Source organism: Triturus cristatus, chromosome 6, assembly GCF_964204655.1.
Source record: "Triturus cristatus chromosome 6, aTriCri1.1, whole genome shotgun sequence".
Taxonomy (NCBI): Eukaryota; Metazoa; Chordata; class Amphibia; order Caudata; family Salamandridae; genus Triturus; species Triturus cristatus.
The window spans coordinates 634970149-634990743 of NC_140589.1; the positions used below are offsets into that span (position 1 = coordinate 634970149).

Here is a 20595-nt window from a genome sequence, read left to right on the forward strand (position 1 = left end):
CAATAAAAACGTTTTTAAAGTTTGGTCTATGGCCATCAAAACTGATGACAGACGTCCACCAAACTTTTTGTACATTGAAAGAAGCCACCATGACTGCGTCTCCTTTCAGTGTACAGAGAAGATGATGGGTCAACAGTGTTCCTGTAGTCTATCAGGATGGGGATAATGTCTTCCACCTACCTGACGGTAGAAGAACCATCTGTTAGATGCTTAATCAGGGCCTTAGTCTTCTTTATGGAAGCCGAAATCCTCCAGCAGGGCAAGATTGAAGGCTGTACTCCACAAAGTCCTCTCTGATCCGGAAAGCTGCTGGACAAGGTCCTGCTGAAGCCGTTAGTTTTGGCAGGAAAATTCAAATTTTGAAACTGCCAAAGTCCTCTTGTCAAATAGACACCTTTCACATCTGTGCCTGACAAGAATTCTACTTTCAAAAATGTAAGCCCATTCATGAGGCATACGTACTGCAAAATAGGTGGGGTTTAGGTAGGAGTAAAAAGGGGTTAAGGGAGCAGGTTATGGAGAGACGTGCAACCAAGAGTATGCCCATTGCTATACACAAACTGCACTTCTAAAGTTACTACAACCAAAAAGGGACCCGAAACAGGTGTAAATTACACCAGATCAGAGCTGAAATAAGTCTGGCACCACATGCGGCTAACGACTGGTTCTTCAACACCCTCCCATAGAAAATAATGGTTGGAGGGAATTAAAATTAAATCCAATAGCAACTAATTTTAAATTAAATTGTTTAAAATAGATAATAAATATTATTTACTATAAACCTATATTAACCATTGCGGAATTTAAAAATTAATGTGAGATTAGATGTTCATAAAGTATACTTAGGTTACTCTTAATTAATTCTATACACCACTTTTAATAATAATGAATGCCTTTTTTTTTATCTTTAGGTTGGAATTGATTTTTTAATTTAACCCCTTCAGCGCGGCGCGGATTTCCGCGCCACGCTGAAGGTTCCGTGCGCGGGCGGGGCCATGACGGAACGGTTCCGTCATGCGCACAGCGCAACCGACGTGCATGACGGAACCGTTCCGTCATGCGCGTCGAAGGGGTTAAACTTCATCAAAATAATGTTCATTTATTCTGGCTAAATTAATCAAAGAAAGATTAATTCAAAATTAGAGCTCTACCATTTTTTCTTTTGTTTTACATATAAAATAAATGTATAGTATTAATTCACCTTAACGTTTTTGAATGTTCTCCATACTTTGCCATAGGAAGATCACCTTATGTTAAAATTTAAGGAAAAGATCATCCCTGGGGATGGAGATCCGACCAAAATTGAACACCTTTGCAAGGTGGTTCTGCTGAAGCTCCAGAGTTCTTAGAAGTCGACAGATTTTCAACGTACTAACCTTTCAGACTTTATAGGGCAGTTCCTTCTAACCTCTTTTAGGGCCTCCAAGACGCAGGGACAGCACTCAAGGTCAGGACACACTCCAGCACAGGCCACCAACAGGTCCAGTTCCAGTTGCATGTGGTCAACTGGGCACTCCAGGAAAAAGGCCTTCAGCAGCATTTTATGTCTTTGTAGCCACACAGGAGTTCAGCAGACTGTTAGTACTGGGTGCAGATGACAGCAGGTCTATAACTTTTTTGTTCTGCCAAAGGTCCTGAAAGTGTTACGAGGAGCTGGGGATGTGGTTCTATTTTTATTCAGTTCACTAGCCAGTGGTTGAGAGTAATTCCTGTAAACTCCCTGGCCAGTGGGCAAAACGTTCCCACATTTGCAGCATATCCTTTTTGCCTTACTGCAAACTGTCCCTCAGTGAATCATTTTCAGTAAAATCGAACATATATTTTTTTCCCCATGTATGGAGTTTGCAGCACTCCTCGGGGATTTACAAGAGTAGTGAGCAGTTCCATCCCACTGAACCACCACAGACTGTTTCTGAGACTAACTCCAGGAGGCTAAGATGCATTTTTAGATCAAAATACCCCGCTTCTCCAGGCTGCCCTTGTCACTAAACTATAAATGTACAGGTCTCCCCATCTCTGTTTTAAGAAAGTGATAGTGAGCTTCCTGAACACACCTAAACTGCCCTGCTTGGGTTTAGCTGTATCACATCACTTACCAAAGCCATCCTACAAGGCCAAAGCCTTTGTCTCTGCTTTGAGAGCAGTGGTTCTCACCTCTTCAAACTTCAAGTCCGCACTGACAGGACAATGCTAACTAGCCATAGGGGCTTATAGCAGGGAAAGTACATATTTTTTAATAGTTCATTTGCCTACATAATTATAAAAAATCCATGTTCACTATTGAATTAGATTTTTAAGAAACATTAAAAACAGGGGTTGATCCATCTCTATAACTTATTCCAAACCCAGATACAGGATTAGCACACTAACTATACTTCGCTTTTTCTTCATAGAACCAGCTACAGTTGCAACAATGAAAATAGCTTTTAAGGAGTAGTCACTGTAGGGACATGCAAAAGTTAAATTCTTATATGTTCCACTTTTATATACCTATCTCCCCACTTTGTAATCTACAAAGCCTGCTAAGGGGTGACTTCATATTTAAAAGTAGGATCTCACTCCTGTCACAACGTGTATTTTGACAGTTGTAGGTGTTAGTCTACTCCTAAACGCCCGTAGCCATGTTTTCTTTGACAGCCTTGTGAATGGTATAATAGGTGGAGCAGTCCACAGGAGATCTTTAACTTTCTATACAATTCTTACACATACCCTGTGGCCTTAGTGGAAAGTTAAATGTGCCTATTGGGGATTAACCAATTTTACCATGTTTTAGGAGACAGATTGAATACATTTGGGGCTGGGCTGCAGTACATAAGCAACATTAACCCACAAAAGTCAAAAAAGTACATTTTCTTACAGAGGCTCTGCAAGAACAAACAGGTTTTAATCACTTAAAAATACCACATCATATGAGCTAAAAATACTATGGGGCATGTTCATATGGATTTATCTCAGGGCAGTGCAGTAAGTCACCTTACGGCACTGCCCTGCATCAAAGTGAAAGGGCAGGAATGTGCCTTATCTATGGCATACAGCACATTACTATCCTTTCCCCCTGCGCGGGCGCTGTTCCAGCAGCCTAACGCCAACACAGGCACCCTTGCAGAACGCAGCACACATAAAAAGAGGAAAAAACAAGGAGGACTAAAGTTATTTTTCCTCTTTTCACCTCCCCTGGGGAACCCTAACATTTTGGTGCATCCCCAGGTTTACATGGTCTTGTAAATCTGGGGTATTGCCAAAATCCATGGGCATTGCTTGAGGACACCCAACAAAACGCCCATGGAACGCCTCCCTAGCGCACAGTAAGGCAACCCAGTGATTTGCCCTGCCTTACTCCACATTTATGAGGCCATTCAAAGCCGCACAAAGTTGCTTTGCATGGCCTTATAAATATGGTTTTGTGGTTTGCCCCGCTGGAGCATCACAAAAAGTGAGGTTATGGCGGCGCAAGGGGGTAGTAAACATGCCCCTATGTTCTTTTCACTTTAAAGAGCATAACAAACAACTCTTTAACATATAACCTTATACCTAAGAGAATGTTCTAAAAGTACCCTCTAATGGACTCTCAGCCAAAGACCGCTACATAAAGAGTTTTTAATATTCTGTAGGAATCTCTCAGAATGTCTTGCAAAGTTCCTGAGCTTCTGCATAGCCACCAACCTCACCTTCAAAACAGACATCAAAAACAAGATGAAATCACCTACCACGCACAACATTTCTCTCTTTAGCAAAGTGAAAGCCTATCTCTGGGACTAAGATTTTACAACTATCGTCCAAGGTGTGCCCCTGCCTCATCTAAGCTGAAGCAAACCCCTACAGGGCAATGTTCCAACCACTCACATGACCCCTGATAAGAAACCACCTCTGAACTACAGAATGCCTGATACAGACCACGCAAGGCTCCACAGGCTCTTGATCCAAGGCTGCATTATTCACACATGAATGTGGGAAATTGTGCTTTAGAATTCCATGTGCCAACCACCCCACCCTTCCTTTTCCTTTAGCACCTTGAAGTGGGTGTATAGCGAATAGAGCACTGTGCATACAAGCCAAAACATTACAGTTTAAATCTTTGCATGGAAACAACAAAAGCAAACATTGAATAGTTTGTATATGTGAACATATACAATTAAAACCGCTTTCACTGTTTGGATGTTTAATTGATGATGGACATGCATTTCACTGACCTGGATGCACGCTAAAGGCTCATTTGTCCAAATTGAATAACCACCGGCTAAGTATATTCTTCCATTATTGACTGCAATGCCAGACTCATTTTGACCTACAACAGAAGTAAAGTATTTAACAATGCAGGTTTGAAATTAAAGATGGTCACTTTATTAGTAGACAAGAGCCATAAGCCCTGCAATACCAGTGCACCAGCATTGCTGTCTGCTGCCTTCAGAGTTTTACAAATATGTCTCCAACCATAACCACCCTATCATAGACTTGTGTAATATACCTCTGTTCAGCAGCGTATGATTACACAATCAACATTTCAGAGTGCCTGCAAGGCTCATCCTTTTTGCCTTTTCAAGATATAAGATCGATACAGAAAGTACTGTTTGTGTTGAACAGCAGAAAGATTGGCTCAGACACATCAGTGGTTACCACGCATCCTGAGCCAAAACTGTTTTCCACCAAGATTGTTGGAACAATTGATAATGCGAGCAAAGCTTGAGTTTTTTACCAGTGGTCCTAATCCCGCATGGTTAAAATACACTTCATTTTAGATAGAGTATTAGTCAAAAACAAAAATGTATCTTCACAGTTCTGTTTACATGTGGTTCGATAGCTTTGTGCTAAAGCTAGGGCGTAGCTCAACTAACCATTTCCGTTCAAGTACTAGCGTCCACTTCATGCAGAAAACATGTACCAGCTCAACCTATAGCCAATAAAAATGAGTAGTTACACGTGCCCAGGACGAGGACCACTCATGTGAAGACAATTATTGATTTCAGTTGTTACGACCTTAAACTGCTAATATTCAGGTTCATAGCTATTATTAGGTTAAAGGAAATGTAGAACAACACTGATAGTTGTATTTTGAGATGGCAAGGGGGCCACTGTTTACCACTTCTCAGTATACCATTTTTTATTTAGGGACAGTCCTCTTGTCCATGACTCTAGGCTTATGGTACATCTTCGTTTGAGTCATTAGAAACACAAAGATTGCCTAATTTGTCAAAGGTGCTCTCAACATGTTAAGTGCATGTCCATCACACTCTTAATTGGGACTGACCGTGCTCTGGTGATTAAGGTGAGAAGCATCTGATTTATTATCAAATTCTGAAGTCTATTATTGATCCTGTAATTTACTGGGGTCCACCACCCAACAAGATAACTTTCTATAAATGCTCTATTATAGTACTGGTGATTACAGAAGGAGAAGAGTTGGCCTAACGGCTAGGGCGGTCAACCTTGAATCTGGGGAACTGGGTTCGAGTCTCAGCAAGGACGCTGAACATCCTGTGATTCTGGGCAAATCCCTTAATCTTCCCGTGCCTAAAATAAAATGAATGTGTCTTCATGTAATTCAACTGGTGCTATGTAAAGCACTCTGATACCCAATTCGGGTCAAGTTCGCGCTATATAAAACTCTGTAAAATAAAAAAATAAAAAATATATAGCCAGTAGGTAGTTCTAGTTAGGACCTAGTTTCCATAGGAATAGCGTTTAATGTGTTGCTAATAAGTTTGGCATTGTTTGACAGATCTTTACGAAATTTTCAAAACTAGTTTGCCACTCACTTCAACTGCTGTATTGAAAGTTTTCGAATTCCGTCAAGCGGGGGGCCGAGAAAAAGGGGGGGTCCCAAAATGTGTTTTCCCTATGCAATTTCCCATAGAGGTTTTAGACAAGACTACAGCAGAACTGGTAAACGGAATTATACCAAATTCGGCAGAAAGCTAGATCCTGGTCCCGAAAGAGTGCTTTTGTGTTTTTGTATAAATCTGTTTAGCAATTCTGCAGATATTAAAAGAAACAAATGTATGTATATCTAGAGACGAGGATCCACAGCGAAGGATCCATGGATCCACATGCCAACAGCAATGTCGTGTTTGGCTGGCCACAACCTGCGAGAAAAGTTGTGCCTGCCATTTTATCAATCGTATACGGTTCCGGGGGAGAAGAAGTGGGGGTAAATAACGTAAAGGATATAAGGGATCAGGATATCTGTGATCGACAGGTCTGTGAGGGACCCCTCATGGGCAAGAAACTGCCCAGAAACGCTTATTCTTGGGCGCCCGAGGATCCACGGATCCACTGCGGCCCTCAGCATGGCACCATGTGAATTCCGGGGTAGATCTCGAAGCCATTCCTGCGGATGATCGTATTCATGTTCCAAGGCCTCTTCCTCCAAGATGGGTAAGCCCAGAAGCACAAGAAGAAGAAGTTGAAACAATTTGCGGCTTCTCCATCAGAATACCATGCTGCTAGGCCCCGCTCCCACGCACCACCTGCAGAGCCAGCTTTTGGGCCCGCTCCGCACTCTCAGAGTTTCATGAAGCCGGAGCAACATCCACACGAATTATAGAATTTTACAACGCCATACATGAAATCATTGGGCCACTTATTCCCTCTAGCTTGCTAGGAGCTAACAGGTGCCCCAGCTGGGTTACCACTGGGGAGTCCAACCCCAGCCAGGTCCTCTGGATATGCTCCCAGATCCAAACTGACACCATCACAGGTACCTTCTTCCAAACCTGGCTCCTTCAATTCCGGCGCCATTCCCGATGCCACGTGACGACGGGCCCATCATCATTCCCAACTCTGAGCCATCACACTGTGGTGCCATTCGAAGTCAATGCCGGCGTCATCCAAGCCCTACCTAGCCCATAACTTACTGCCCCTAGATAGATCTTTCCTTTCTGACGGGGGAGATGAGGTGTAAGGATTTTACCACTGCAAGAGGACACTCAGACAGAAGAGAACTGGTCTGAGGAGCTTGGTGATGCCAGTTACCTGGGCATTTCACCGGGCTCTGGCATGCTTTCCCCTCTGAGCCCTGTTTCAGAGGAAGCCGCATCCTTCATTGCCATGACGCCCTGGGCAGCAGAGGTCCTTGACCTTCAGCTGCCAGCAGTTGAGGTCAAGACCAATGTCTTGACATAAAAGCTACCACTAGGAACCAGTTCGACAGAATTGCTGCTCTCCTTTAACGAAGCCCTCTCTTACGTTTTCATAGGGCCCTGGGTGAAACCTTGCACTGGGGCTCCTGTGCATCTCACATATGCCCAATGCCATCACCCTGCCCCAACAGACTCAACCTTCCCAGTACTTCTCCCCTGAGAGTCTGGTTGTGCAGGCCTCAACAGATAGGGTCAACCCAAATGCATTCCCTTCCTCTCCACCGAACAGGGATTCCACGAGGCTAGACACCTGTGGGAAGAGTATTTTCTCTGCCACCAGCCTAGCCTTACGGTTAGTGAACACTGTATACCTCTTGGGCTATTTTCATGCATTTGTGGGATTTGGTTGTACAGCTGCGTCCTGAAGAGGGCCATGCCAGCCTCAGATAAGCCTTAGTGGACGGCTGGAGTGCAGCTAAATTCGCCATCAGGTGTGGGCTGGATACCGTTGACTCTCTTGGTAGTGCCATGGTTTCTACTTTGGCGCTATACACTAGGTTCTTGGGGGAAGTTCAATGGTCCTTGACTAACATGCCCTTTGATGACTCTCACTTATTTGGAGACACGGCACTCAACCACTTTCAGGAGACCCAAGTAACCACCAGGTCACTCTGGCTTTCCCTGTCTGCCCGGTCCCAGCAACAGTCCTCTTGCCCTACCGCGGACTTGGACACAGCACGTATATCCATTCGCAGTACCAGCCTTACCTACCAGTCCAGCAGACTAACCAGTCCCTTCATGGGTGGGGTTGTGGATCTCGAAGACGATGTGAGAGCCAGGCCCAGCGTGCTGTCCAGTTCCCTACCCTGCCACAGCGTCTAAGCCTCTTTAGTGGACCCTCTATCGAGAACAGCCTTCTTACTGGCAGCAGGATCAGGCATCACCTGCGTCAATAGTCTTTGATAACCTAGGACCAGCGGGTGTTTCAGATTGTGCAGAGGGGGTACGACCTCCCATTTGTGGAAACCTCTCCACCACCATCAAAAGACCCGCTGCTGAAGAGTGATCTCTCCTTGCTCCCTCAGGAGGCACAGGGTCTTCTGGCGAAAGGAGCCATCGAAACAGTGCCTGCACCAGAAGTAGGGCATAGTTGTTATCCCACTAGTTTCTAAGTAAAGAACATTTTAAATGCTCACATTGACTCAGATTCTTCCTGCACGGGATGTTGGAGACTGGATGGTAGTACTGGACCTTCAGGATGCGTATTTCCATATCCTGGTCTTGTCGGCCTACATACGTTACCTTCACTTCATGGTTTGCCAAGAGCATTGTCAGTTCAATGTGGTCCCTTTTGTCCTTAGCAGTGCCCCTCCGGTGTTCACAAAAGTGATGGTGGTGGTTGCAACACATCTGCAGAGGTCGGAGTTCCAGACTTGCCCTACCTTGATGACTGACTGCTGAAGATGGACTTGCACAAAGCAGTCATCACCCATTTCCAGACAATGTAGGACCTCCTGCATTCGCTGGGTGTAGGAAAGTAGGATCTGCTTTTATGGTTACCACCACTTTTAGCCTGGTGCTAAGCTATTTTGGACTAGTCTCTCTGGGATCCTGCAAATCAGGACCCCAGTCTCTCTGTTTTCTGCCCTAAATTGTTGTGTTCAGTACATAGGTACATCTCAGATTGGATACAGGGGTACCCTTATCAGTTCCTAATATATGGTACTAAGGTACCCAGGGCATGGGTACCCCAGAGGTCTGCCATGGGCTGAAGCATGCATTATGCCACCCATGGGAGACCATTCAAAATATAACTACAGGCCTGCCATTACAGCCTGTGTAAGCTGGTGCCAGCTCCACTTAAAAAAAGATATAGGTTTCCTATATCTAGGGTCACTGCACTTAAAACCTATAAGTCATCCCTCTAGCAGGCCTTTCCAATCCTGAAGGCAGGGTGATTGGTTCTAAGAATGAGGGTGCCCCAGCATGAGCAGGACACCCCTACAGCCTATGGAGTCCATTCCCCCGGGTTGTAAGTAAAACAGTCATATACCATATAGAGGGGCACCGCGTAATTACGCGATGACCATCTCAAAATTGGCAAAAACTAATCTTATCATGTTTGGTATCAAACATGTTAGAATCATACCCCCACACCATAAACGGTGTGGGAGGTATGATTCCAAGCACTGGAATAGGCCTCCGTTAGGCACTCAGTGCTCCCAGTACCAGTCTTCTAGACCTGGACAGGACAACATGGCTGCTGCCAACCAGAGACACTATTCTACCCTCCTGCTGCTGAGCCAAGCTCGAGCAAGAGAAGGCAGAACAATAGATATCCAGTCACAGGGAATTGTGACCACCTCCCAGACAGGATTTAGTGTATTGGGGCCAGGTGGGTGCGCGTGCCAGCGCCATTCAGTCTGCATGAGAGGTACATTTGGTGCCTCCTTGCATAGTCCAGTTTAAACCAGCTCTGGGAGCCATTGGCTCTTGGCGCAAAACTGGACAAAGGACATGGGAGTATCCTCCCACCTGTCCAAACCATCCCCTTGGAGGGTGCCCTGAATCGTCCCAACCCTTTCCTTAGGGTACTTAAGGGCTTACTTAGGTGTAGGTCCCTATATTTGTCATGGGACATGATTCAATTCAGACACCACTTCAACTTCTACCATCTGGGCACTCTGGACTTCGCTTGGGCTCGACCTCGTCCCCCTTCCAGTCTGCTGCATCGTCTGTGCCTGTGCTCCATACAGGAACCTTCCAAGGCCTGTTGGCATCCAAGACACCTGAGGGAATCTTCCTTGGAGTGAAGGAGTCACTTACCTGCATCTGCAGGAACCGCAACTAAGCTGACCGGTCTGCTGATCCTGAGCTCCTACCGACTCCAAAAGGCTCAGCAACACAGGTGGTGGTTCTTCACAGCTCACGAGGCCTGCCCTGCCCTCTAACCACATTTGAGGCCAGTATCCCTTGTAGGAGCCGCACGAACCGAACCCCTGTGCACTGCGTCGACTTGATGTTGCAATGGCTTGTTGTCCACCAAGATCTTCCGTCTCTAAGTAGCCTTAATCTCAAGCATCTCCAGTGACCAAAATCTTCGTCCACATCACATTGTTTGCACCGTGGCCTTTTGGTGAGCTGCTTGAGGTCCTCTTGCGATTCCAGTGCCTCTGGCCTGTGGAACCTGTTGAGGGACATCTTTGTTTCTTTTGGGCTCCCCTGATTGCCTGGGGTCTGCCCTGCTTGTGGTGAGCTCCTGGACCTTGCTGGTCCCGACACAGTGCCTTCTTCGACTTCCACGTTGTTTGCAGTTGCCAAGGCTTGTTGGTGCTCCTGACGGACACTGACCCCTCAACTCTTGACGTCCAATGTGGGACAGCTCGTGCACGGCTTCTGGTCTTCCTCGGCATCGCCTGGTCCTTCCAGGTCTCCGGGTCACTCCTGAGTGACATAGACTCTGTCCCCTCTGCTTGCAAGTACTTCCAAATTTGAATCCACCTTCAGTTCTCCTTCACCAGCAGTGGCATTTTCCTGAAGTCCTCCATTGGGTTTGACAGTGGTTTCCGACACCATTTCACACCTATGCACCCGGCTTCCCTGGTGTATGTAACATGGGTACTAGGGTATCCACTGGTGGGGTGGCTTTCCAACCTTCTGTCTTCCACGGGGTTTCTTCAGGGTCCACTGGGAAGGGTCCTTAATCTTTAAAATTGCAACCAGAACTTACACGTTGATTTCTATGGAGAAAGCGGTCGTGTTCCCAGATTGCCCACAATCTCTGTGGGACTCCTAGTCACTTACCTTGGGTGGTTGCTTGGGTCCCCAGAACTTTTGCGTCCTCTAGGCATTGTCTTGACACGAGTCATGGTTCTTCTACCACTTTCTTAGTATATGATTTGGTCCCCCCCTGGGGTCCACTGAGTATTCTGTGCTATTTACGTGATTTCTATGCAAAGTATTTGTGCATATCTCCAGGTAGGAGATATCTGTATGTGTTAGATTATATAATAAATACATATTTTTATAAATACCTAATCTATACCTATGAGATTGCTTTAAAACAAGCTGCTTTACACTTTTTCTGGACTAAGCCTGAAGTCTGCTCTCCACAGCTACCACTTAGAGAGCTTTCTAAGGTCGTCTAATACCTCCTAAATCACCATAAGGGTTTGTGGACTGGTGCAGGTGTCCACTGTACATCATATACCAGTCCAGCCTCTCACACTGGGGTTCAGGAACGAAGTACTGAAATGCAATCTGACTCCCTTCTCAGATGTTCCCTTTCCTCTGAGCCATTCTGGGTCCAGTGCGATTACACCCCTATTCTCCAGAGCGGCTATGATTCCAACATTTCAGCAGCTATCTTGTATTTTGGTGAGACTGACTCTGAGATTGCCGGTTCTCATGGCCTCCTGCATCCTGCTGTTGAAGCATGCCCAATGGTAAATGCAGGATCTGCAGTAGGACCTGAAGCCCTAGTGGGCGCAGCCTGAGGGAAATCTCTCCAACCTGGTCCAGATATCAGAGAAGACTGCACAAGATCTACAGTTGTGGCTGACGAACCGCAATTGGTCCAGTGGCAGACCCATCTCCCTTCCTCACCCAGAGGTGCATCACTTCTGGGTTAGGACAGTCATCTGGGAGAGGTCTCTGGTGTCCAGTTGAGTCGCAGCAGTCTTCTTGAGCAGAGGGCGATTCATTTGGCATTGAAAGCCTTCCTCCCTTCCATCAAAGGAACCTTGGCTCAGGTGTTCACAGACAACACAACCACCATGTGAAATTGCAGTAAGCAGGGAAGAACAAGTTACTTACCTTTGGTAACAATATATCTGTAAGAAACATTAGTTAGTTAGATTCCTTACCTTCGAATATCCCCAGGCATTAGGCTGGATCCGGAAAGATTTTCGTCAGCAATACCCTTGCGCGTCGCTAGGCGTCGTCTGTGGCTCCGCGTTCGGCGTGGTGATCGCCGGGATGATGTCGTCGGTGAACTTGTACGTAGCTTTCCGCGCCAGGAACGCAGAGCCATGCAAGAGAACGACACTGGTGCCATGAATCTAGGGCCCTGAAAGGGATGACCTTAACCCTAGATATCAGTTCGCAGAACGGGGTGGATGGGTGGGGCGGTAAGGAATCTAACTAACTAATGTTTCTTACAGATATATCATTACCAAAGGTAAGTAACTTGTTCATCTGAAAGAAACACGTTAGTTAGATTCCTTACTTTAGAATAGATACCCCAGCAATTCCCAACCCGGTGGTGGGTCTGCGAACCAAGATCACACCAGGAAGTCCTGGGGAACGGAACGGCCAAAGAAGCCGTCTCTCCGGACTTGGCTGTCCAGTTAGTAATGCTTAGCAAACGTGTGCAGCGAAGCCCACGTAGCTGCCTGACAAATGTCCTGCAGAGGGACACCCCGACCCAGGGCAGTAGTAGCCGCTGAGGCCAGAGTGGAATGGGCCCTCAGCCCCACAGGAGGTTCCTTCTTAGCCAAGGAATAACAGGCCTTAATGCACAAAACGACCCACCGAGAAATGGTTCGCTTGTGCACTGCCCGCCCCTTCTTAGCGCCCACGTAGCCAACAAAGATTTGGTCGACCACCCGGAACTGTTTCGTGCGGTCCAGATAGAAGGACAGCGCTCGTTTTGGGTCCAGACGGTGGAGCCTCTCTTCCTCTTTCGAGGGATGCGGAGGCGGAAAGAAGGTGGGCAATGTAACAGACTGGCCGATGTGAAAGGCAGTTACCACCTTAGGGAGAAAGGAAGGACGAGTCCTGAGAACAACCTTGTCTGGATGGACAGAGAGGAAAGGAGGCTTAGAAGATAGAGCCTGGAGCTCACTCACCCGTCTAGCAGAGGTGATGGCAATCAGGAAAGCAGTCTTAATAGACAGACGACGAAGAGGACAATTATGAAGTGGGTCAAAGGGAGCGCACATCAGTTAGGTTAACACCAGGTTCAAATCCCACTGAGGCATTACGAAAGGAACAGGGGGAAACATTTGAGTAATGCCTTTAAAGAATCGAGCAACAACAGGGGATTGGAAAAGAGTAGGCTGATCAGGAAGCCGTAAGAAAGCAGAAATGGCTGAAAGATATCCCTTGAGGGTGCCCAGAGCAGAGCCCTGCTAGGCCAGGGAAAGAAGAAAGAGGAGATCCTCAGAAAGAGGGGCGGAAAGGGGATCCACAGCCTTAGCTGTGCACCATGCCCCAAATTTGTTCCACCTGCAGGCGTATACTGTTTTAGTGGAGGGACGCCTGGCAGCCAGAATGACATCACAGACTTCAGGAGGCAAGTCAAATGGCATCAACTGTCGTCGCTCAATCTCCACGCATGGAGGTGGGGGCTGGACAGGTTCGAATGGAGGACCGTCCCCTGCTGCCGCGACAGAAGGTCCTCCTGAAGAAGCAGTCGAATCGGGGGATCGAGTGATAGACTGAGTAGCTCGGGATACCAGTATCTTCGTGCACAATCCGGAGCCACAAGGAAGACTTGGGCCCGGTCGCGCCTGATCTTCTTCAGCACTCTGGGCAGAAGTGGTTAGGCGGAAAGGCGTAATACAGACCGCAACTCCACTCGCGACGAAAAGCGTCTCCGAGCGAGTGCCGCCTTGGAAATTCCAACGCGCAGAACTGATGGCATTGCACGTTTTCGTCGGTGGCGAATAGATCTAGCCAAGGCTCTCCCCACTGCCGAAAGAGTCCTTGCGCCACGTCAGATGCCATTCGTGATCCATCATGCACCGGCGGCTGAGTTTGTCCGCCCTGGTGTTGAACCACCAGGGTGATGCCCTGATGTTCCAGCCATGTCCAGAGGCGCAGAGCCTCCTGACAAAGGGTCCACAACCCCACCCCACCCTGTTTGTTGCAATACCACATGGCGGTGGTGTTGTCTGCGAACACCTGCACTACACTTCTCCGAACAGAGGGAAGGAATGCCTTCAGTGCAAGTCGGATCGCCCGCAGCTCCAATAGGTTGATATGGAGCCGGGACTCCGCCGGAGACCAGAGGCCTCTGATCTCTGCCTCTCCCATGTGGCCCCCCCTTCTCAGGAGGGACGCATCTGTTACCACTACGTGCGCCGGTTGGGGTAGGGAGAGGCATCTGCCACTGACACAATCGCGGTCTGTGAGCCACCACTGCAACTGTATTGCAGTGCCATCTGAGATCAAGACATAGTCGGACAGGTTGCCCCGATGCTGGGCCCACTGAAACTTCAGGTCCCACTGCAGAGCCCGCATCCGCCACCTGGCATGTTGTACCAGCAGGATGCAGGAGGCCATCAGACCCAGTAGCCGCAGCACCAACCTGACCAAAACCCGGGATAAAGGCTGAAAGATCGGAATCAGAGCCTGAATATCCCGAACCCACTGTTCCGGAGGATAGACCCGGAACTGCGCCGAGTCGAGAACCGCTCCGATGAAAAGGAGCTTCTGGGAGGGACTCAGATGTGACTTCGGCACGTTGATGGAGAACCCCAGCAAATGCAGGAGGTCGGCCGTAGTCTGGAGGTGGGAGACGACTGCCTGGGGCGAGCCCGCCTTTAACAACCAGTCGTCGAGATAGGGGAAGACTGGAACCCCTAATCTGCGCATATGAGCTGCGACCACCGCCACCACTTTTGTGAACACCCCAGGGTCACTGGTGAGGCCGAAGGGGAGCACGGTAAACTGAAAGTGCTCGTGGCTTACCATGAACCGCAGGTAACGCCGGTGGGCCGGCAGGACGGGGATGTGGAAATAAGCGTCCTGCAAGTCCAACGCTACCAGCCAGTCTCCAGGGTCTAGGGCAGCCAGAACCTGAGCTAAGGTGAGCATCTTGAACTTCTCCTTCCGGAGGAAGGCGTTGACGCTCCTGAGGTCCAAGATAGGGCGTAGGCCCCCTTTGCCCTTCTTGGGAACCAGAAAGTAGTGGGAATAACAACACCGACCTACATCTGGGCCAGGAACGCGCTCCATGGCCCCCTTGGCCAAGAGGGCTGTAACTTCCTCCTGCAGAAGATTCAAGTGATCCCCCGACATGTGGTGGTACTGCGGTGTCATGGCTGGAGGGGTCGCCTCGAAGGGGAGGGAGTAGCCCCTTCAGACGATTTGCAGCACCCACCTGTCCGATGTGATGGTACGCCAGTGGAGCAGGTGATGGCGAACTCTGCCTCCCATTGGTGTTGAATGGGCCTGAAAGCTCGGACTAGGAAGGCTTTGAGGCAGATGCTGCTGGGGTAGAAGTGGGCTGACCGGCTCTCTGTGCCCCGGCTCCGCCTCGGCGGAGTCCACGTCCGCGACCGCATTGAGGTTGGTTCTGCGGGCTGTGGCTAGACGGACGTGTGGGGGCGCCCCTTCCTTGGCCACGAAAGGGGCGAAAAGCGGAAGTTTGCGGGCACGGGCCGAGAGGGCCAAGGACTTGGCCGTAGCCCTGGAGTCCTTAAAGCGCTCAGACGCACTATCCGCTTTGTCGCCAAAGAGGCGACGACCATCGAAGGGCATGTCCATGATGGTGCTATGGACATCCCCGGCGAAATTCGTGGAGCTCAGCCAGGCGTGGCGATGAATCGCCACCGTGGTCGCAATTGCCCTACCTAGCGAGTCCATTGTGTCAAGCCCACATCGTACCAAGTACCGTGCCGCATCCCGCCCCTCCCGGCCTGGGTGAGCTGTGTCTGGGCCTCCTCTGGACACTGGGGCAGCACGTCCGCCACCGTATCCCACAAAGAGTGAGTGTAACGATCCAAAAGGCACGCGGTGTTGATAGACCGCAACCCCAAACTAAGAGAGGAGAACAGTTTCTTCACAAACTGTTCCAACCTTTTGGATTCCCGATCCGGGGGAGCGGACAGGAAGGCGGTCTGGGAGGTAGAGGCCTGGATAACCAGGCTCTCAGGCGTGGGGTGCACTGACAGAAAGCTGGGGTCGCCCGGTGCGGGCGGTGGCGCCGGGCCACATTCTGGTTCACAGGAGGGACTGTGGAGGGCTTGGACCAGGAGCTCATCAGAACGTCCATCAGTGCTTCATTGAACTGCAGCAGAGGCTCTGAGGAGCTTACCTGCTGTTGAAGCACTTCAGTGAGGAGATTAGTCATCACGGCCACTGCAGGGAGCTCTAGCTGAAGCCCTGCGCTGCACCACAGAATAGGTAGCACCCTCCTCCGTAGCCACGGAAGGAGGAGAGATGAAGCCAGTGTCAGGGGAGGTGTCAAGACCACTGGCATCCCCCAGCTCTTCTGCCCAGTCCTGAGATAACTGGCACTGCTGTGCCAGAGGGTCCTCAGACCCCTCCCAGTCGTCCCCGTCATACGACTCCTGGTAGACAGGTGGAAAGGTCGGAGCCGGGCGGTAGATGAATCTGTCATCCATTGGCACCATATCCGGCGCCGGGCGGCGCAGCTCCGATGCCGGGCCCGGACCGGGACTAAACCTGGGGACGACGTCATCCGAAGACGGGGCGGCACCGAAGGGGTCGGTGCCGGCAGAGGGGTCGTAAGGTCGACCGGCGTCGACTGGGATCCAGTCCTGGATTCCCCGGGGGCCTGCGGCGTCTGGACCAAAGTCGACGACGGGGCCGGGTCCGCCGGCTCGCTAGGCCCCCCAGTCGGACCTGCGGGGCGCGCCGGCACGCCTCGACGGCGGAGCGAGACTCCTCAGGGCCACGAGGAAGTCTCGGATCTCCGTCGGAGTCGCATCGGGTCCAGGGACCGGAGGGTATGGGGCTGGACGCGACTCTTGCAGCTCCAACGGAGCTGCGCGGGTGGTGCCACCCGAACCCTCAGCTGAGTCGCGTGACCGCCGAGGGGAGTCAGAAGAGCGATGTCGTCTCTTCGACTTCTTGCTGTGCCTTGACTTACCGGAATGCGAGGACTTGGATCCCGACGAGCGGTGATGACTGCGGCTCCGCAACCGGTCCTTCAACCTCCTCCTCGACCGGGACCTTGAGCGGCACGGAGCCAACTGCCGGATCGAGAGCAGCCTGCGGGACCACTCCCGCCAAGCCTTCGAGATCAAGGCCCAGCAGTCAAGGCACGACTCAGCATCGTGGTCGGCCCCAAAGCAGTAGAGACACCGGCGGTGGTGATCCATGACCGACATCAGGCGGTGACAGGCGTCGTACGGCTTGAACCCAGGCATCCCTACCGGCACCAGGAGTCGAGGCCGACTCGAAATAGGAACCAAAAAAGTTCAAAAAGTTTAGTCAAAAAGTGACTAAAAGGGTATGCTCTTCCCAGATCTGTGCTTACTGGCGCGGAAAAAAGAACTGACGTCAGCACGCGAGGGCGGCGTCTAAGTACTCCGACGTCATCCCAGCAATCACGACGCCGACGACAGATGCAGAGCCACAGACGACGCCTAGCGACGCGCAAGGGTATTGCTGACGAAAATCTTTCCGGATCCAGCCTGACGCCTGAGGATATTCTAGGGTAAGGAATCTAACTAACGTGTTTCCTTCAGATGGTTGTGGTTGTGGATTCCGTGCCATGAGGCTCTGCCCCTATAAACTTGTCTAGAGCTCCACAACATCTTTCTGACCGTGCAGGACCTGGCAGGCTAACTGAATGCCAGGGTGGATGAACCCAGCCGCTGATGCCTTGAGGATCACGAATGATGACTTCATCCAGAGGTGGTAAAAAAGTATTTTCTGCGTACGGGGAGAAACTTGGATCGACCTGTTTGCCTCTGCCGAGAACGCTCAATGTCAACACTTCTGTACGTTTGAGTTTCCAAAGCTGTTCTCACTTGCTGACACATTTAGTCTCCAATGGAATTCTCGATTCTGTATGCCTTTCCTCCGGGGAGAGGATGTGGTCCGTCAGCTAGACTGACGACTTTGGTGCTGGAAACCAGGGTTCGAGCCTCGGGGTCGCGTCCACATCCTGTGATTCTGGGCAAATCACTTAATCTCCCCGTGCCTGAATGTGTAATGTAAATACGGTGCTCATGTAAAGCGCTCCAATACATTTGGGTCGAGTTCACGCTATATGAATATGCAACAAAAAAAAATACTACACCTGCAACAAGTTCTCCAGAAGATCAGGTCCCACACGGTCCAGTCATTCTAGTGTCCTCAGACTGGGCATAGAGTGTTTGGTATCCCAACCTCCTGAGCAGGAGTATTGGTACTCCAATTAGGTTGCCCGTATGGGAGGATCTCCTATCGCAACAACATAGTAGGGTGCTGCATCCAAACCTGCGCACTTTCCATCTTCATGCATGGATACTGAGCAACGACAATTGAGGGTTTTCAATCTTCCCCTTGAGGGCTGTGATGTCATCTTGGCTGCCAGGCATCCCTACACTAAAACTGTATGTGCCTGACTTGGGATAAGTTTGTGGCTTGGAGTTCCTCATGCCTGGTCTGCACCACTGTCGGGGAAGTTGCTGTTTTTTCTCTCTATAGCCCGGCAAGGCCTTGCCCTGGGCCCTCTTAAGGGTTACTTGTGAGCCATTTCGGCTTCCCTGCTGTTGCCAGACCAACCCTCCCTGTTCAACTCACCTACTGTGACTCGTGTTCCGAGAGAATTGAAACACTTGTTCCTTCCTACGCCTTTTGTGATGCCCCAATGGAATCGCAATCTGGTCCTCGTGTTTCTCATTTGTTTCCCCCTTTAAGCCCCTACACAGCTTTGCTGTGTGGTTCTGGACTATTAAAACTGCTTTTCTCATCCCCGTTACATTTGTCAGGAGGATCAGTGAGCTCACAGCTCTCTCATCTTCTGTACATCAGCTTTTTCTCCTAGACACTGATCTTTCGGACACGTGCCTCTTTTTTGCCAAAAGTTGTCACCCCATTTCATGTCAATGAGAACATCACCCTGCCCACATTTTTCACTCTGCCTCATCTTTTAAAGAGCTTTCTTTGTACATTGATTACACCAAAGACAATGGGATGGGCGATCAGCTTTTCATCAGGTTCACTAGAGTGAAAAAGTTCAAGTCTGTGCCCAAGCAGACCATCTCTCAATGGATTGTGCTCTGCATTAAAATCTGGTACACATTAGCTAAGAAGCAACATCCAGATGGTTTGAAGGCCCATTCCACCAGGGCCATGGTTACTACTACTGCATTGGCTCACGGGGTACCTGTCCTTGACATCTGCCAAGCTGCTATGTGGGTGCCACTTCACACATTCATGAAGCACTACTACTTGGACAGTCTCGTCAATTGAGATAGGCGTTTTGCCCATTCAGTCCACTAGGATTTTCTGGTTTGAGCCAGTTCACAGACTCATCTCTGGGGAGGTATGGCTTGGGTACTTATTGTAAGGTTAGAAATCTGTGGTTACAAGTCTCTATCAGAAAAACAAGTAACTTACCTTTGGTAACAACTTTCTGGTAGAGACTCTATATACTGCAGATTCCACACAGATCCTCCCCGCTCTGCAAACTGGGTTTGTTAACTTAAAGATCCCATTAGATACTACACACTGGTCAAACATTGTTTTTGACATGGTTCCATGTTTTTGGGTGTAGAAATGGTCTAAAAATAAACTGATGTCAGCTCACCGGGGTGACGCTTACATGGGCACCACGATGTCACTTTCGACGCAGATGACACTGACACAGAGCCGATCAATGCCACTTACCAGCGCGCAAAGGTACTGCTTAAGATCTTCCGGATCCACGATAATGCCTGGGGAATATTCTAAGGTGAGGAATCTGTAGTTAGATAGAGTCTCTACTAAAAATGGCATTACCGAAGGTAAGTAGCCTCTTCTTCTTGCCATTAAACTCCAATCCAGGAGTTCCATTGTCTATCTATCTTGGGGCATCTTTTCAGTTTAGACATCTAAGCATCATCTGATGCTTAAACTTTAACTGGTACCCCCTCCTCTCTGCCTATTAGGGTGGTATGGGATGGGAAGCTGGGGTGCCCGAGAACACTCTTTTATCATTATACGCCACATGGAAGTGCTTCATAAACTGATTCACTTTAAATTCTATTGATGAATAGAAACACAAGACTATTGCAGATGAGGTAGAGTTGTTACCCCTTACTCGGGGGGAATAAATGGAGAGAACTGGCCAGTTTCGGAATGTGCCATTACCACATCATAGTTCCCAATGAGCAGCCCTTGCTGACTGTTCACGCTGCTGCGATGGCTGTTCTCTGATGCCTGCTCCTGCCATTCACAAGCTACATTTTGTATAGTGGTCAGTGTGTTAAACAGCTATTCAATCAGGCATATGCTGGTACACTGACTCCACACTCTGGGCTCCTCCTCCTTCTACACTCAACGGGCTGCCACCAGCACCATTCCTCCCTGAAGCACCATTGAACTGCAAGACAGATTCTTGCATTGCTAACTTGGAGATTCAAAGGTGGAGCATCGCAAGCCGTAATCTACCTTAGCAGCAACCTCCATGATATTCACCTGCCCACCCACGAAATGATTAGACCCCAGCAATGTGCAACCCTAGTGTTTCGTTATTATAAACAGTTCTACCATTTTAAACCCCATTAGTTCTTAATTATTCATTACTGTAGAGCCAATGGCTATAAAAGTGTGCTTGGTTCAATTGCCTTAAATT

At 49.2% G+C, this 20595-nt stretch overlaps 1 protein-coding gene across 2 annotated transcripts in view; it reads right to left on the reverse strand.

Annotated features, from left to right (window-relative positions):
- Positions 1-20595, reverse strand: part of KLHL32 (kelch like family member 32) — an 816038-nt gene that overhangs the window by 23671 nt on the left and 771772 nt on the right. For both annotated transcript variants that reach the window (XM_085611126.1, XM_085611127.1), the window contains exon 10: positions 4191-4285. In XM_085611126.1, coding sequence (XP_085467252.1) covers positions 4191-4285 — 95 coding nt within the window. The remainder of the gene's footprint in view (positions 1-4190; positions 4286-20595) is intronic.